Source organism: Pyrus communis, chromosome 7 (genome assembly GCF_041283825.1).
Source record: "Pyrus communis isolate YQ-2024b chromosome 7, ASM4128382v1, whole genome shotgun sequence".
Taxonomy (NCBI): domain Eukaryota; kingdom Viridiplantae; phylum Streptophyta; class Magnoliopsida; order Rosales; family Rosaceae; genus Pyrus; species Pyrus communis.
The window spans coordinates 24972840-24990223 of NC_142571.1; the positions used below are offsets into that span (position 1 = coordinate 24972840).

Sequence of the window (17384 nt, forward strand, 5' to 3'; positions counted from 1 at the left end):
CAGTCGGATCTCTGCCAATTACTAAAGTTAAGTGGCGATCAACAATTTATTTTACAAACTTAGAAATCCAATTCGGGAAGATCTGTATGTCGGATTCCCGATCCATAAGTTCCTAACATCCTCAAATATTACTTATTATAATGTCTTAAAGTTTGGTGATGATCCAACGGTCGGATCATCGGTTTATATTTTGACCTATTCACGTATCGAAAAGAAGCTAAGTTCAGACAATCAATTTATGTCGTACGGATATCAAACATGAACTCATGGCATCTAAAAGTGCTTTAAAAGACATCATTGGCCCATAGGCCACGTGCCGCCTCGACTCGTAGGAAAAAATTCAACTATTTCCAAAAAATTACCAAAATTTACAGGAATGAAGATCTCAATGAGTAGAGTAAACTTTATACCTGCGGCCAAGACCAATTTGGCCGGAAAACACCCAAAACTGGCCACGAACCGCCGGAACCCTAAGGTGGGTGTGCTTCGAATTCGGCTTCCAACCGAACTCCGACGCCTCCAACACTGCTTGGGCTTTGTTCTTGGGGTTGAGGGGAGTGGTGTTCATGGACGGTGAAACTTGTTGGAGCCACCGGAAAAAGGGATAAAGCCGCCGTAACATCCGTGGGTTTGTGGCTTCGAACAGGAAAAATGAGAAAGAAATTGGGAAATCTAACACTACAAAGATGTAAGGCTCATCAAGAGCTTTCCATGGACACCAAGATCACTCAAAACGGAGTTCGGATGAAGGAGATACAATGAAGGAGATACAAGCGGGTCAAATTTGTGGGTTAACGGGTCCAATTCAACCCAAAACGGGTTAGCAGCAACCCTTTTCCTTCTTTTTTTTTTTTTTTTTTTTCTTTTCTCCTCCTTCTTGGTTCTTTTTTTCCTCCCCTTAACCGGTTCCCCTAACCCAAATATATATTTGGGCCTTTTACCCTCTAGTGGAAATTAAATAATTTTCACAACCTAAAGTTTCATAACTTCAAATGTCCGTAACTATACCGTTATAACCCAGACTCGCAAATGGTTTTCGCCTATGCGTTCGTGGCTTCGAGACCTATTCGAAAACGTTACTTGTGACCTCAAAAGGTCAACGAGTAAATAATAATTTTCCAAACTTCACTCTTCGTACCTAGTTTAATTGAAATCTAATTTCAAATAAATTAATATAATTTCTCAAAAATAATATAAAATTTCAATAATACAAATACGTAGATTATAACAGTGAAATCCGAGAACGGGATTTCACATGTGTTGTATTGGAGGAAGAAATAGGAGAAGGATAAAATCTCAAAGGTTGTTGAGGCAGAGTAATTTGTGTGTTGAATTAGAAAGGGCTTAAATGTTGCCAGCGATTATGTATTTATAGGCTTATAACATCCATACCTTTTGCTTGGCATGGCCAGATAATTTTGTAGAGTCCAACTAAAACTCTAACTCGTGGGCCTTGAATTGATCCGTATTGGAGGTTAAAGCATATCCTTCAGATTACTGTACGTGACTTTTCAAACAAAATAAAAGCCTATCTAGGCTTATCACATCTCATTAGAAACCTAGCCCATCTAGGCTTCTTATCTCATCATCAAAACTCCATCAGTAGCCTTTAATCTATCTGACAACACCATCACCATGCAAAATGGCCTAGCCTACCTAGGTTCCTTATCTCATCATTGTCCAAGACCATGATTTTCCTTTTGGAGATCATCAAATCCTATATGCTGATCTCCACTCCAAGCTGTTTCAATATACACGTACCCAAATCAATTTGAATTGCACCACTTGCTTGAGAATATAACTCGCATCCTATTTGTCCCGTTTAAGAAAATGCCAAGATAATTTATATTAAAAGATAATTATTATGATAAAGAAAATCATAATATCATATGTCCTGCATGCTTCATTATCTGGAATTTGATCCTCTTCGAGGCAAATCCTCGGGATCCTCTTGACCCAATAACACTAACCGTTGGATTTTGATCCAATGGCTACAAACAGAGGGCCCCTCTAAAAGTTATAATAATTGTAACCGTTGGATCAAAATCCAACGGTCCATGTTGGTGGGTCAGAAGGATCCCGAGGCTTTGCCTTGGAGAGGATCCAATTCCTCATTATCTAACGCCGTGCATATCCCCATACTCCACCATCATCCAAATCAATTGGGATTTAGACAAATATTAGGTTCAAATAATTTAATATATTACTAAGAGATAATATCATGATTAAAATGACAATATTATTTCTCAATAATAATTAAAAATAATTTCAACTACTTTGTCATTCAACGGTCAAAAACTTTGCTCAATCAACGGCCTCGATTACTCGGGCCGATATTGTAAAATCGGGTCCAAACAAATACGCCTTTGGAGAAAATTAAATTGAATCATGTTATGGTGAGACAACATTACTAAAGAACTTCTTGGCCATAACTGCCATACAAAGGTGAAAACTTATGTCTGACCGGCCGTATACAACTTAAGGGAAACCGACCATCTTAATGACTATGTAGCCGCACAACCACGTAGTCCGACATACGATTCCTAATATTTACCCACATGAGGGGATGGAGGCCCATGGTATTTCAGTAAATAAAGAGTATGCTCTGACCACGTTTTAAATAGTATAACTGTCTAGTCGTATTCCTCAACACTTGTAAGTGAGAGGTCTTAGTTTCAATTCTTGCCAAAGGCGAATTTGAACCACATTATTGCTAACCTATGGTGAAGCTTAACCCAATCTCTCACCCATTTAATGTAAATAATATCGTTTATTCAAAAAAAAAAAAAAAAAAAAAAGCAAACACGGGAAAACATAAATTTGTTCTAAAATTCAAAACAAGGAAGAAAATAGAAAAAAAAAAAAAGAAGAAGAGAAAAGTACATCGTTTTTGGTCCTGTTTGGCCTTGTTTTTTCACCAAAAACTGCTTCACTTTAAAGTTAAGCAATAAAAAAAATGTTTGATAAAAACAAAAAATATCCCGCTTATTTTAAAAGGATCAGGATCCTCTCCAAATCTAAGAATGAGGATCCTCATGACCAAGGGATGTGGGCCGTTGGATGAAAATCCAACGGTTATAATTATTATAACTTTAAAGGGACCCCCTTGTTTGTAGCCGTTGGATTTTCATCCAACGGTCCACATCCCTTGGTCATGAGGATCCTCATCCTTAGATTAGGAGAGGATCCTGATCTATTTTAAAAGTAATAGCCTTCAAACAGCAGCTTTCAAAAACATCATGTTGGTTGCTATTAAAAGTTGCTTTAATAAAAAACAGAGTTGAGCTTTTAAAGAATAACTTCAACTTAACTTCAACAAGTATATTACCCTCATTAGTTTTTAAAAATGATAGTGTTTTAACCTTTATGCTCATTTTATCACCTGAAGAAGAAAGTGACCGCCACCACCTACCATTATAATCACTAACTTTACACCACCATTGCTACTACCACTACCACTACCACTACCAACACTAGAACCATAATTGCTGCCGCCATCGTTGTCACCAATGCTACCATCACCACCATAACCATAACCTCCACCATGGCCACCACAACCAGTACTGTCGCCCCTACCACATTGTTACCTCTACACTCCAACCACGACACTCCACTATTGGCACCAACACCATTGTCGCCACCATCACCACCGCCACTACCCTCGCCATCGCCGTTATCGCCACCATGCACGCCGTTATTGCCATCATGCACCCCCACTACCATGTCTATTTTTGTCATTATATACAATTACATGATTTTTACATTAAAAATTTACCAAATACTTTTCCACTGCTTTTCATACTCACAGCACTTTTAGAAATACAGTTTATCAAACGCTCAACTGCTTTATTTTACAACTGATCATCTTCAAGCATAGGATAAATAGTTTTTAAAAAACATAGCAATCTCAAACTCGACCTTCAATCCATCCACTTCTCTCCAACTGCAATCCATGATGATGCATATACACACCACACCTTTTTTCTTTTCCATCAATTCATCGTATAGGTGAAGTTTGCATTTCACCTCCCCTTTCCATATCGATCATTGATATTTTGAATATTTCAACAAAAATATCGATAATTTTGTGGATATTTTAAACACTGCCCCTATTATAGAAGGACTAATACGTACATGTATGTGCATACACAAATATATGAATTTAAGTTTTCTTTCAGTTGTAGTTTGAGAGAAATGAATTGAATTTCATTGATTCGGAAGCCAAGAATCTGAGCCTTTCTCTGCGCCTCTCTGTCTACATTCTACAAGCACTTTCTGTCTCTCTCAGAGATTCTCTTGCTTTCTCTTTCGGCCTTTTAATTTTTGCCGATGCCTGGTACCTTGTTCTCCTCCCTTTTTCTTTTGAGCCGTCCGTCACGTTATTCATCTCTCTCTCTCTCTCCCCTTCTCTCTCTCTGACCGTCCCTTTCAAGGTTCTTCGTGATTACGGTGTAGTCCTCTTAGGCTCTTCCTATACATAAGGAGCTCAATCTTCAATCGTTCCTTCAGGTGTCACCCAGCTTTCTCACCCTTGTATGTATGGTATAACATATATATATATATATATATATATATATATAACATGAATTCAACTTTAATTTTTCCAAACATTTGTTTTCTGAAGCTCTGTTTTCTTATGTTGTTGGAACAGAGTCGCGCTTTATGAAACGTCTCGGTAAACTTTTCAGGAGTGGGCCTAATCGTGGAGAAGCCGCCGAGCGTAGTAACCCGAATCCGCAGCTTAGTGGTGACGAAAACGAGCTTTGGCGGGCGCTGCCTCGATCCTTGGTTTGAACACCAACCCCTCTCTTATTTTTTATGATCACGTTTTCTTAAATTCGGATTGTTCATATATGTTAGTTATTGTTGTTTGGATTACAAAATTATGGCATATTTTTGTTCGAGTTCGGCTGCAAAATATGCCCTTTACTTGCAATACAAGGGATTCAATCTGAAATGGGTGGATGCTAAGAATTTTAACTTTCCTTGAGATTGCAAGATATGGGGTTTTAAAAATTCCCACTTGATTTTGAGTGCTTATATCTTCACCCATTTTTACTTACTTTTCGTACACTCATTGTGAATTTTTGTCTTTTAATTTTCTTTTATTTTCTTTACTTGAATTTTTACTGTCATCCATGGACGTAATTTTTGTTATGTTTTTACTTTGGTCAAATCCGTGAGTTGATTTTTCCATCAATTTTTTGTGCACATATTCTCATTTGAAAAATCGAAGTTGGTGTAGAAAAAGCTAGTTCATGTGAGACAATATTTGTGGAAGTCGTAGCCTTTCATTCATTGATCCATCTTATAAATAGATACAACTGTTTAAGAGTACAAAAAGTCCTATTGGGATGATAAGTTATCCATCAATATCTCATATACAAGATAACAAATATTTGAACTTAAATTAAAACAACTTAATCTGATAATGCTAGGTAGACTAAATTTATAAATTAAATGATGTGTCACCAATGAGAATTAAACACGTTAATCAACGCTTAATTAATCATCCAATCATCAACTTCCATGATATTTAGTTTGCAAAATTTAGTCTCCCTAATATTATCTTAATCTAAAACCATTATCTTAAGGCTCGTCATCTTCCATCGGAGGATGAACAAGTTTGGATCGAAGTAGAAGATGACGAGCCTTAAGAAAACCCTTGGTTAGCAAGTCGGCAGGCTGATCAACAAAAGGCAAAAAATGAACTTGATGGCTGCCCAAGGCCACTCGTTCTATAACAAAGTGATAATCCAACTTAATATGATGAGTCCTAAACCTGGGTTGCTGCCATGAATGTGGTGTTGAGGTTGTTATAGTAGAGAAAAATAGGAAATTGATCAGCAATGCCTAACTCATGAAACAAATAAGATATGTAATTTCAGCACACGGGTGGGAGAGTGTTTGATACTCAGGCTCAACACTAGACTTGGACAAGGTTGGTTGCTTCTTAGAACACCATGAAATTAAGTTATTGCCAAGATAAACCAAATAATTTGTTGTTGAGTGACGGAGTATCAACATAACTTGACTAGTCCGCATAGGAGTAGGCTGAGATGCAAGCATCTAACCAAAGCACATGAAGTGCTTCTTAAAAGGAGCACATGAAGGGCTTCTTAAAAGAAGCACATGACTCGTGTTTTTTTCCAGAAAGCAATTCAAGTACTTTTGTAACCCAAAAATATTTTTTCTAAAAACACTTTTAGTTATTTTAATAACATTTCCAAACAAACTTGAAGACAATGTGGTATTGCGGTTGTGGGCCTATGCCAATGGGAACAACATAAAGCTCCACATAAGAGGACGAAGCTGAATGGTGTGGCTTAACATATGGAAAGTCAGCCTCGTGAAACATAACATGCCGAGAAATGTAAACACATTCCGAACTTGGATCAGGGCACTTTTAACTTTTATGAGAATCATTACATCCCACCTTACACATTCAATATATCGATTCATCAGTTTATTTTTGACATAAGGAACACGCAAGTAACCAAGGGTACGTAAGTGAGTGGAAGAAGAAGAGCAACCAAACAAAAATGTGTGGGGAGTGGACCAACGAAGTGTAGGTGTAGGAAGTAAATTGATGAGGTGAACAAAAGTGAGCACGGCCTCAACCCATAAAGTGAGAGGAGCATAAGCCGCAACGAGCAAAGTACTAGTCATGTCAACAGTATGATGATGCTTGAGCTCAGCAAGTTTATTCTATTGGGGCGTGTGAGGACATGAAAAATGTTATTGAATACTAGATCGATTGTAATACTCAGAAAATGAGTGATTTATTTACTTAGTACCACCATCACTTTGCAATTATTTAATAGAGGCATTAAATAAATTTTTAACCATAGCCACAAATGTTTGAAAATACGTGAAAACTTCAGATTTCTTTTTCATTAGACAAATCCACGAATAACGCGAATAATCATCAATCAAAAGTATTTAATAAGATAACCAGAAACAAAATCAACAGTGGACATCCACACATCCTAATGGATAATAAAAAAAGAAGGAACAATTTCACATTCATTATTCAATTCACAAGGAAGCTGTGCGAATTTTCCTAAAGCACAACTTTTACAAAAGTGACGAGAAACGACATAGTTTGAACCTAGACTAGAATGTAAACGAGACAACACAGACGCATACAAATGACCAAGATGTTTATGCCAATCAATGGACGACGCAGTAAGAGCTTAAGGGGATTAAAATGACAACGGGTATAGTCCATCTTTACATGGGTCTTGAAAGAGCAACGCACTATTACGTAAATAAAAAAAATACAATAAAAGAGATGGAAGAAACAAATGCCATATTATTGTCTTACATAGCATGAGTAATAGAAAAGAGATTTTTGTGTAAAGATGGAACATGAAAGATATTACGAAGATAGAAAGGTCCAGAATTAAGAGAAATGGGAATCGTACCAGTTAAAGTGATATTAAGTGTGTCACCATTACCCATTTAACCGAGTTGTGACCATGATAATGTTGTGGATTTTGAAGAGCACTTGCATCACCGGCCTTGTGGTGTGTGGCACCAGTGTTAGGAAACCAACTAGGGGTCCTGATACTGGGAAAGGGATCCTCTCCGGATCTCTTCCACCAATCCACCAAATTAAGGGATCCGGCCCCTTGAAATTTGATATAACGGCTAAAGTTATTATAACTTTTAAAAGGGCTTCCTGTTTGTAGTCGTTGGATCAAATTTCAAGAGCCCAGATCCCTTCATTTGGTGAATTTGGTAGAAAGGATCCAAAGAGGATCCAATTCCCCAATACTGAACAACCTGAGAGCCCGCAAAGGAAGAAAGTGCAGCGGGGCCTCCGTATCGACGTGGATAGGTGGTGGCAGAATGGTGTGACATGGAACAAAATGGGACACGAATCAGCATTGGTTGGAGAAATTTTTTATTGTGACGGGAACACGGGTTACCTACGTGTTTTTATGTAAGTGGTGGGAAATTTTATTTTGTAAGTTATTAAATTTTTAACACACATATCCCACCATTTGTATAGTGACATGTGGTGTACCACCTCGTGTGCCCGTCACATCGAAAAATCTCTCTATTGGTTGGAAGGATGACCCAACAAATCAAGAGAGGTCCAATTACCTCCAGCAGCAAAATCCGCGAGGCCCATTTCAATGCAGAGTAGATTCATGACCCAGGGTGAGACCAGGAATTGGCTCAGTCAAAGTGGAAGTGATATGGCTAAGCTAACCACCAGTTGATCTTGTTGAAATCATTTGAGGTATTCATGATTCGGAACCGTGGAAGAGGTGATAGTGGCAGTGGTGGATGAACCTGAAGAAAGCCAATACAAAGAGTAGTCTAATCTCTTATAAGTTCATGCAAAATTCTTTTTCCCATCAATGTGAGATTTATTCTCAACACACTTCCTTACGTGTGGCGGCTTTTTAAGCCTAACACATGAACAACACAACCGGGTGAAGTGGAGCACATGTGGCCGTTTGGCTTGATACGTGAGACAACTTGATAGGATATCATGAAGAAAGTTGAGGTTCCACCATAAAATCAATTGGCAATATGGGACGTAACTCCACCTCTTATAAGTCCATGTAAGGTCCATTCTCTTATCAATGTGGGACTCATCCTCAACAGAATCAGAGGTAGAATGGGGAGGAATCGTGGTGGTGGCAGTAATGGTGACAGCAAGTGGAGGATTTTGGAGATCGAAAGCAATGCTCTTGGAGTGAAGTTCTTCGAATGCGGCAGTGGAGATTATTCAGGACTGCAATGCGAAGCATGGAGTCGTCTGGGCCGAGACCGCGAAGGACTGTAACAAGATTGTCAGGGTCAACTGGACGACCCATGTTGGCAAGTTTATCAGCCAATGATTTAGCATGCTGCAGACACTCAGGGACATACAAGATAATAAATATTTGAATAAAGTAAAAGCAAACCTAATCTAAAACCGTTATGGACTCTTGTTTAACAGAAGGATTAGTTGATGAATTGGACTAAATGGTGCTAACGTATGAAACTATAAGAACGAAAGTGCAACAAAGAAAACTACAATGACGAAAGTGAGAATCCGAGTAAACGACTGGAACCGTTGGTGCATTTCTAAATTAGTTTCGTTTTCTTTTCGTGATCAGGATGACCGCTCTAGAGCGCAGAAGGAGAAAGAGGAGTTAGACCATGCAATTTCACTGGCTCTGGCTGAAGATTTGAAAAAAAAAAGTGGTAGGTTTCCATTCTTCAAGATCTGAACTCTGAGTAGACGTTCTGTATGTGCGCGCGCGTGTTTTCACAATGTCGTTATTGAGGATTTAAAATTTCCAATTTACAGGATATAGATCGCAGACAGAAAAAGATGACGAGCTTACTAGGTCACGTCAGGAAGGTCTGAATCCACCTTTATATCCTCCATATGCCCCAGCCCCTCCACCGTATTATCCCAATGGACAACAAAGGTAGCATTTTATCAGGTGTACTTTTTAATTTCGCGAAGCTTAAGATCTTCAATTTGATTAATTTTTATTTGCGTACCAAATTGCTCAGTGTTAATGAAGCTTGAAAGTTGCTGATACTAATCCTGTGCTTTTTCTGTCTGATGAGCAGAATATGTGGTGGTTGTAAACTCGACATACGCTATGGCAACTACCTGGAATGCATGGGGACTTTCTTTCATCCCCAGTGCTTCTGTTGTCGTTCTTGTGGCCGTCCGATTGTTGAGAATGAGGTAGCTTCTCTTCCTTGGACTCGGACGACCGTGTTCTTTATTTCCCTATGATCTAGTTCTTACCGGTCTTTTCCCTTGATTGAAGTTTTCTTTGTCAGGGAGGGATCCATATCACAAGTCCTGCTTTAAAGAACTGGCTCATCCCAAGTGTGAAGTTTGCCATCAATTTGTAAGAAAAGTCGATTTTCTAAATAAATAGAAATATTATTGTAACCTACTTCGACATAAACAATTCTTCGCTTTGAAAATTTTCAGATTCCAACAAATCGAGCTGGTTTGATCGAGTACAGATGCCATCCGTTTTGGTCACAAAAGTACTGTCCAGCACATGAACAGGATAACACATCTCGTTGCTGCAGTTGCGAACGCTTAGAGGTACTAATCTACACTAGCACCAAAATTTTAACCTTGAAAACTATCTCCTCCTAGTATTTCTTTAAAATGAAATGTCACGAGCGCTAAATGAAAACTTTTCTGCTTTCTTCTTTTTCTTCCTTTTGAAGTCTTGGGATGCAAGGTACGTTTCATTGGGGGATGGGCGAAGTCTATGCTTCGAGTGCATGGAATCTGCTATCATGGACACCGGTGACTGTCAGGCTCTGTATCACGCCATACGAGACTACTTTGAAGGGATGAACATGCAATTGGATCAGCAAATACCCATGCTTCTGGTCGAAAGACAAGCTCTAAAAGAAGCTATTGTAGGCGAAAAGAGTGTAATGTCGAAATCCCTGCTCTGTTCTTGAGTTTTTTTTTTCAGTTTGGGGAGCTCTTCTAATTCATAACTGGTTCTTTGCAGGGCCCCCATCACATGCCCGAGACGAGGGGTTTATGCCTTTTGGAAGAGCAGACTGTCACCAGTGTACGAATTTAGACAATTCTACTAGTTTGCTTTTCGTTCTTAAAATTGAAATGATTCCTGAAGCTGACCTAAAAGGAATTTCCTCATTTGTTTCTCTTGAATCTTCATGAGTAACTAATCAGATCATCAAAAGGCCGAGAATTAGGGGGCATCAATATATTGGAATGAGAACCCAACCTCAGAAATTGACTCGAAATTGTGAAGTTACTGCCATTCTTGTTCTCTATGGCTTCCCAAGGTAAAGCTAGTTGGTTTTTTCGAAAAAAAACAAAAAAAAAAAAAAAAAACGAAATGGTTATATAAAACTAGCACGCAAAGTTCATCTGACCGTTTTCAACATTCTTGTTGGATGCAGGTTACTAACAGGTGCCATTCTTGCCCATGAATTGATGCACGGCTTGTTACACCTCAAAGGTAGCATGTATTTCCAAAGCCCTCCTCACACGAACCTAAACCTAAAACCCTAAGCCCTGAACCTCGCCCCCTCTTTTTTCGGGGTCTCAATTTCTAGTTTAATTTGACAATGCAGGGTACCAGAATCTTAATCCCGAGGTAGAGAAAGGCATCTGCCAGGTGCTTTCGTACATGTGGCTTGAGTCGGAAGTAATGCCGCGATTCAAAAACATGCCATCTTCATCTACATTTACATCCGCAGCTTCCTCTTCCTCTTCCACGTTTTCATAAAAAAAAGGTGGAAAATCGAAAATTGAACACAAACTAGGGGAGTTTTTCATGCACCAAATCGCCAACGATTCTTCACCTGCATATGGAGGAGGGTTTCGAGCAGCTAATGCAGCTGTCAACAAGTATGGTTTGCGTCGTACATTGGATCACATTCGCCTCACCGGAAACTTCCCGTTGTAACGAGGAAAAAATAAAGTTGCTATTTCACTGATCTCTTTGCTTTTATACGGCCATTGAAGTCTAGTATTTTGCTCAACCCTAATTACGGATTGAGCTCGTCGCAGAAGCTTTAGATTAGGGTGCTGGGACTGGGTAGATACAAGCTCAAACTGTGACTCTTAAATAATAAATAATAAATGAATGTATTATTTTCTTTGAGATGAGAAATTCCTCTGTTCTTAATTCTTACAAATCTTAATGGAGTTTGCGTCTGCGTTATGGAATCTGACGAGAGTATTGGATCCACCACCAATCTCTCCACTGCATCTGCTGTCAAGACGTGATCCCACCAATCTCTCCATAGTGTTTATGTAAATAATCAAGAGTTATTAGTTACCTTTTATGTTGCTTAAAGTCAACTATAGACTTGTATATATCTTGTATCAATATGCAAAGCATATTAAGATTTGATTACTGGAATAAACAGGCTCTCTCTACAAAACCCTAAACCCTACTTTTCTCTATATGGTATCATCCTTTCTCTCGAGCTAACGCCTCCCACCGTTCGATCCTCTCCACGCCCCACCACCCCCCTCTCCGCTGCATCCTCTGCTTCCTCTCCTTCTTCACCCATGGCCGCATCTATTGCTTCCCTTCCCACCTCCTTCAACATCTCCCACACCATCAATACTCCCATGGACAGAAATAATTATCTCAGTTGGCGTTCTCAGTTTTCCGACATCCTTGAAATTCATGGTCTGGAAGATGTCGTGACCCTCAATACCAAACCTCCCAAGAAACTTGATGATGGCTCTCTTAATCCGAATTATTCTCGTGACAAACTTGTTCTCAGTTGGATCAAGTCTACTTGCTCATCCTCTATCCGCTTTATCCCGCTTCCTTGCACGTATGCCTTCGATGCTTGGTCTCTCCTGGAAAAACGTTTGTCTCCTGTCTCCAAGACTCACATCCGCACCCTTCGGGAACAACTCCGCACCCTAAAAAAGGATTCCGAGAAGTCCATGTCTGACTATTTGCTGCATGCCAAAAGCCTTGCAGATTCTCTTACTGCTGCTGGCTCCCTTATTTCTGACGACGACCTCATCGAAAGTCTCTTAGATGGTCTTGGTCCTGAATATAAAGAGTTCACCACCGCCGTTCATCTTCGATCTCCTCTCACTTATGATGATTGCTATGACTTGCTCCTTCAAGAAGAACATCTCATCCACAAGATGTCCACACTCTCCTTGTCCGGTAACGCTGCTTTCACTGCTTCTCGTCGTCCTGCTGCCTCGTCTCCGACTGCTCACAATGGCCACCGTTCCTCTTCTTCCCATCACTCATTTGGACAAGGCAGTAGTCGTGGTCGACCTTGGCGCTATTCCAAACCAAACCGTCAAGCCCACTGGAATTCTCCTCGACCTACTCCCCGGTCCTCGAATGACACTCACCCACCTCTTCTTCCCACACCGTCCCTACCACCTAAGCCACCAACTTTTGAATATGATGGCTACTGTCAACTGTGTGAAGACTATGGTCACAAAGCCCGCCAGTGTCCCTCCCGAGGCAACTTTGCCTATTTAGCCACTGCGGACTCTCATTCGTCAACACCTTGGGTGGTCGATTCCGGCGCCACCAACCACATCACCAATGATCATTCCGCTCTCACACAAATTCGTCCATACACAGGTACTGACACTATCATTGTGGGCAACGGCAATCACCTTCCTATTTCTCATGTTGGTAAATCCTCCATCTCTGGTTTGCATGGACCTATGTTCCTCAAAGATGTGTTATATGTCCCTGCCATTAAGAAGAATCTCTTATCTCTTCGTCGTTTTTGTTATGATAATCACTGTTTCTTTGAGATGGATGATTGTTCTTTTCGTGTGAAGGACAAGAAAACGGGCCAACTCCTTCTGATTGGGCATAGCTATGGTGAACTTTACTACATTCGAGCTGCTTCTCATATCTCTCCCAAGCTTGTGTGTTATGGTGAACGGACAACTAGCGACGTGTGGCATGCTCGCTTGGGTCACCCATCCACTGCTATATTTCAAGTTTTAGCCAATAAGTATCACCTTCCCATTAGTGGTGCAGTTTCATCAAATAACAAATGTCATGTTTGTCCCATAGGCAAGGCATGTCGCCTTCCATTCTCCTTTCGGACGTCCATAACTCACTATCCTTTAGACATGTTACATCTTGATGTATGGGGACCTGCTCCTGTGCTATCTAGTTTTGGTTATAAATACTATTTATCTATAGTGGATGATTATTCAAGATTTGTGTGGTTGTTCCCTCTTGTTCGCAAGTCAGATGTAATGCCTACCTTTATTACTTTCAAACGCATGATTGAAAATCGTTTGACTCGCACTATTAAAGTATTACAAACAGATGGTGGTGGTGAATTCACTAGCATTGCGTTTCGGCACTTTCTTCGTGATCATGGCATCTCACATCAACTTTCTTGCCCACATACGCCGCAACAAAATGGCATCGTTGAGCGCAAACATCGTCATGTTACCGAAATGGGTCTCTGTCTCCTTGCTCAATCTCATCTCCTTCACAAATTTTGGGTGGAGGCATTCACAACTGCTGCATTCCTCATCAACCGGTTGCCTCTTCATCATCTTGGGAATGTTTCTCCTTATGAAAAACTTTTTGCCAAAGTTCCTGATTACCGGTTTCTTAAGACGTTTGGCTGCACATGCTTTCCTCACTTGGTTCCTTACAACAAACATAAGTTGATGCATAAGTCCATCCCATGTGTCTTCATTGGCTACGACAATAACTACAAAGGCTACCGTTGTTTCGACATTCCTTCCGGTAAGGTGTATATTTCTCGCAATGTCCACTTTGATGAACTCACTTTTCCGTATCACAATCGCATGGCAGCTTCTCCTCCTCCTGAGCAGTCTTCTCCACCCCTCTTTTTGGAACCACTACTGCCTGCCGTGGCCCCTCTGTCTTCCAGCACCGTTCCACCACCTGCCGCAGCACCTGTGTCTCCTCGCCAGCTTCCACCACCTGCATCTGCCACCTTCATTGCTGCCTCACCGTCACCTGTTACTTCTCCCGATTCTACTCCTCCACGCAAATTTGGGAGCATCAATGCTCTTACTTATCCCTCGCCTCGGCATCCCCTTCCTCACGGGTTAACTGCTGTCCTTGACGATCCTCTGTCCATTGAGCCCACTAGCTACACTCAAGCCTCCAAAATTCCTCATTGGCAGCAAGCGATGAAAGAGGAACATGATGCACTTCTTCAGAATCACACTTGGTCTCTTGTTCCTGTTACTCCCCATATGAATATTGTGGGCTGCAAATGGGTCTTTCGTGTTAAACGCAAGGCCGACGGTTCCATTGATCGCCACAAGGCTCGTCTTGTCGCCAAGGGGTTCAATCAACAAGTTGGTGTTGACTACGCCGAGACCTTTAGTCCTGTTGTTAAACCAGGTACTATTCGGACTATTCTTGCCTTAGCCGTCTCACACAACTGGTCCTTGTAGCAACTTGACGTTCGGAATGCCTTCTTGAATGGTATTCTTCACGAGGAGGTGTATATGAAACAACCACCTGGCTTTGTTGATCCCAGTCACTCCCAGTATGTTTGTCGCCTTCACAAAGCACTTTATGGTCTCAAACAAGCACCTCGCACTTGGTTCCAACGTCTAGCATCCTTCTTATGCAATCAAGGCTTTTCCCATAGCAAATCGGATGCATCCTTGTTTACTTACCATTCCTCTACACACTCCCTCTATGTTCTGGTATACGTTGATGATCTTATTGTCACAGGTTCAAACAATGATGCTATTCACAGGTTCCTTGATCAACTATGTACCACCTTTGCTAGTCGCAAGCTAGGTGACCTCCATTTTTTTCTTGGCAAGACAGCCACCTCTCTCTTGCTCAAAGCCGTTATGCCTCTGATTTACTCCAGAAATTTAAGATGGACCAGTGCAAGCCCAGCCCCACTCCATTCCTCTCCTCCTTGCATCTCTCGGCGTCTGACGGTGATCTTCTTTCGGAACCTGAGGTTTATCGGAGCATGGTTGGCGGCCTTCAGTATCTAACTCTCACCCGTCCAGACATTTCCTTTGCCGTTAATCAAGTTTGTCAGTACATGCACAACCCGACATCAACTCATCTTCAGGCCGTCAAACGTATCTACCGCTACATCAAAGGGACTGTTGAACGCGGTCTTTTGTTTCGTTCCTCTCCTGATTTCACTCTTCGTGGCTTCTCTGATGCTAACTGGGCTGGTTCCCTTGATGATCGTCGATCAACCAGTGGTGCCTGCATTTTTCTTGGTCCGAACCTCCTTACATGGACCGCCAAAAAGAAATCCACCGTGTCTCGTTCTAGCTCAGAAGCAGAATATCGTGCTCTTGCCACCACAGCTGCTGAAATTCGTTGGTTCTGTTATCTCTTCCGTGAACTAGGCATTCCGCTTCGTTCTCCACCTTGCATCTTCGTCGACAATGTCTCTGCTCTTCACATGGCCGCTAATCCTGTGTTTCATGCGCGTACTCGTCATATAGAGATTGACTACCACTTTGTTCGCGAGCTTCTTGCCCACGGTGTACTTCAAACTCGCCACATCTCCTCTCATCATCAAATCACTGATATCTTCACTAAAGGACTTTCCCGCGATCGATTCTCTTTCCTTGGTTCCAAGCTCAATCTACACTTTGTTTCGTATCGCTTGAGGGGGGGTGACGAGAGTATTGGATCCACCACCAATCTCTCCACTGCATCTGCTGTCAAGACATGATCCCACCAATCTCTCCATAGTGTTTATGTAAATAATCAAGAGTTATTAGTTACCTTTTATGTTGCTTAAAGTCAACTATAGACTTGTATATATCTTGTATCAATATGCAAAGCATATTAAGATTTGATTACTGGAATAAACAGGCTCTCTCTACAAAACCCTAAACCCTACTTTTCTCTATAGAATCTTCTGTTAGAGAAGTTTTGTGAAAGATTACTTCGTATGAGAGCAAGGTGGTGGGCACGTGACAGATTCCCCAATGTGTAGAAAAATTCTTGTAAAAGACGAGCATGCTTTTGGAGACAGATTAATTTTTCAAAGTGACTAATCACACCGCCATGTAATGTTAGAAATTTGCACCTAACAATATAGATGAATGACGATATCGCCATGGTAGTGTGACAATCATGTTGAGCATTTAGCTAATAGATAGATTAGTACAATGTTTAATGATCGCTTACTTTGTTAATTCGAAGACAAGAACACATCAAAAGTGTGAGATAAGAAGATTGAATATTTCTGATAACTGCGGAAGACAGTTGTGTCGCTAAAAATAATAAATGTGAGAGACATAGGATCGTCAATCCATACATGGAAAAATCTATTCCTCATAGCAGTATGGGAAAACTACTTACCAAGAGATTTTGTTACAACAGCTTCATTCACGCCCTTCCTACACAGGCAGGGTCCGTCCCTCCCTGCCCCTGCGATGCCATTCGATTGGGTTCTCAGATCCTCCCAGCTCAGATTTCTCCTCGAGAGAAGCCTAGAAATCCCAACTGCGAAAAAGGATCTCTCCTTTTTTTTATGGTCCGAGTGCTATCCTACGGAGGCTCTTCGAATTTTGGCTTTTGGGTTTGGTGGGCCTTTTTTTTTTAAAGGAATATATTTGTGTAGATAATAAAAAGTGAATTTTGTCGGAAAAAAAAGGAGGTAGAAAATGGGAAGGAACAGAGAAACATGGGGAAAATGTTTTTTGATTTGGAAAAAAAGAAGAAGAAAGCGTCAAAAGATTGAGATTCAGACGGCTGCAACTCCTAGGTGAGTGTAACGGCGGTGCCCATAATAATCTGAGTTCTATGCAAAAACTAACCATTGCAAAAAATTAGTAGATTTTTATATATGCAAAATTTAATTGTTAAGTTTTTAGACCACTAAATAGTACGTACCATAGAAAACAAATTGATTGTAAGAAA

The 17384-nt window shown here is 40.6% G+C and overlaps 1 protein-coding gene across 1 annotated transcript; it reads left to right on the forward strand.

Moving 5' to 3' along the window:
• Nucleotides 1–4420: 4420 nt before the first annotated feature.
• LOC137735033 (protein DA1-related 2) lies at nucleotides 4421–11650 on the forward strand. Its single transcript, XM_068474393.2, has 12 exons — nucleotides 4421–4542; nucleotides 4652–4788; nucleotides 9120–9207; nucleotides 9314–9437; nucleotides 9586–9706; nucleotides 9792–9875; nucleotides 9962–10081; nucleotides 10210–10422; nucleotides 10506–10568; nucleotides 10691–10806; nucleotides 10924–10982; nucleotides 11098–11650. Exons 1-12 carry the CDS (start codon nucleotides 4536–4538, stop codon nucleotides 11250–11252), a joined length of 1287 nt encoding a protein of 428 aa, XP_068330494.2. The 5' UTR covers nucleotides 4421–4535; the 3' UTR covers nucleotides 11253–11650.
• The last annotated feature ends 5734 nt before the right edge of the window (nucleotides 11651–17384 follow it).

Excerpts from the sequence above, each read along its gene's own strand:
- LOC137735033 (XM_068474393.2), top strand. Across the intron at positions 9,208-9,313 it reads AGATTTGAAAAAAAAAAGTG|GATATAGATCGCAGACAGAA; the intron begins GTAGGTTTCCAT and ends TCCAATTTACAG. Across the intron at positions 9,876-9,961 it reads GTGAAGTTTGCCATCAATTT|ATTCCAACAAATCGAGCTGG; the intron begins GTAAGAAAAGTC and ends GAAAATTTTCAG.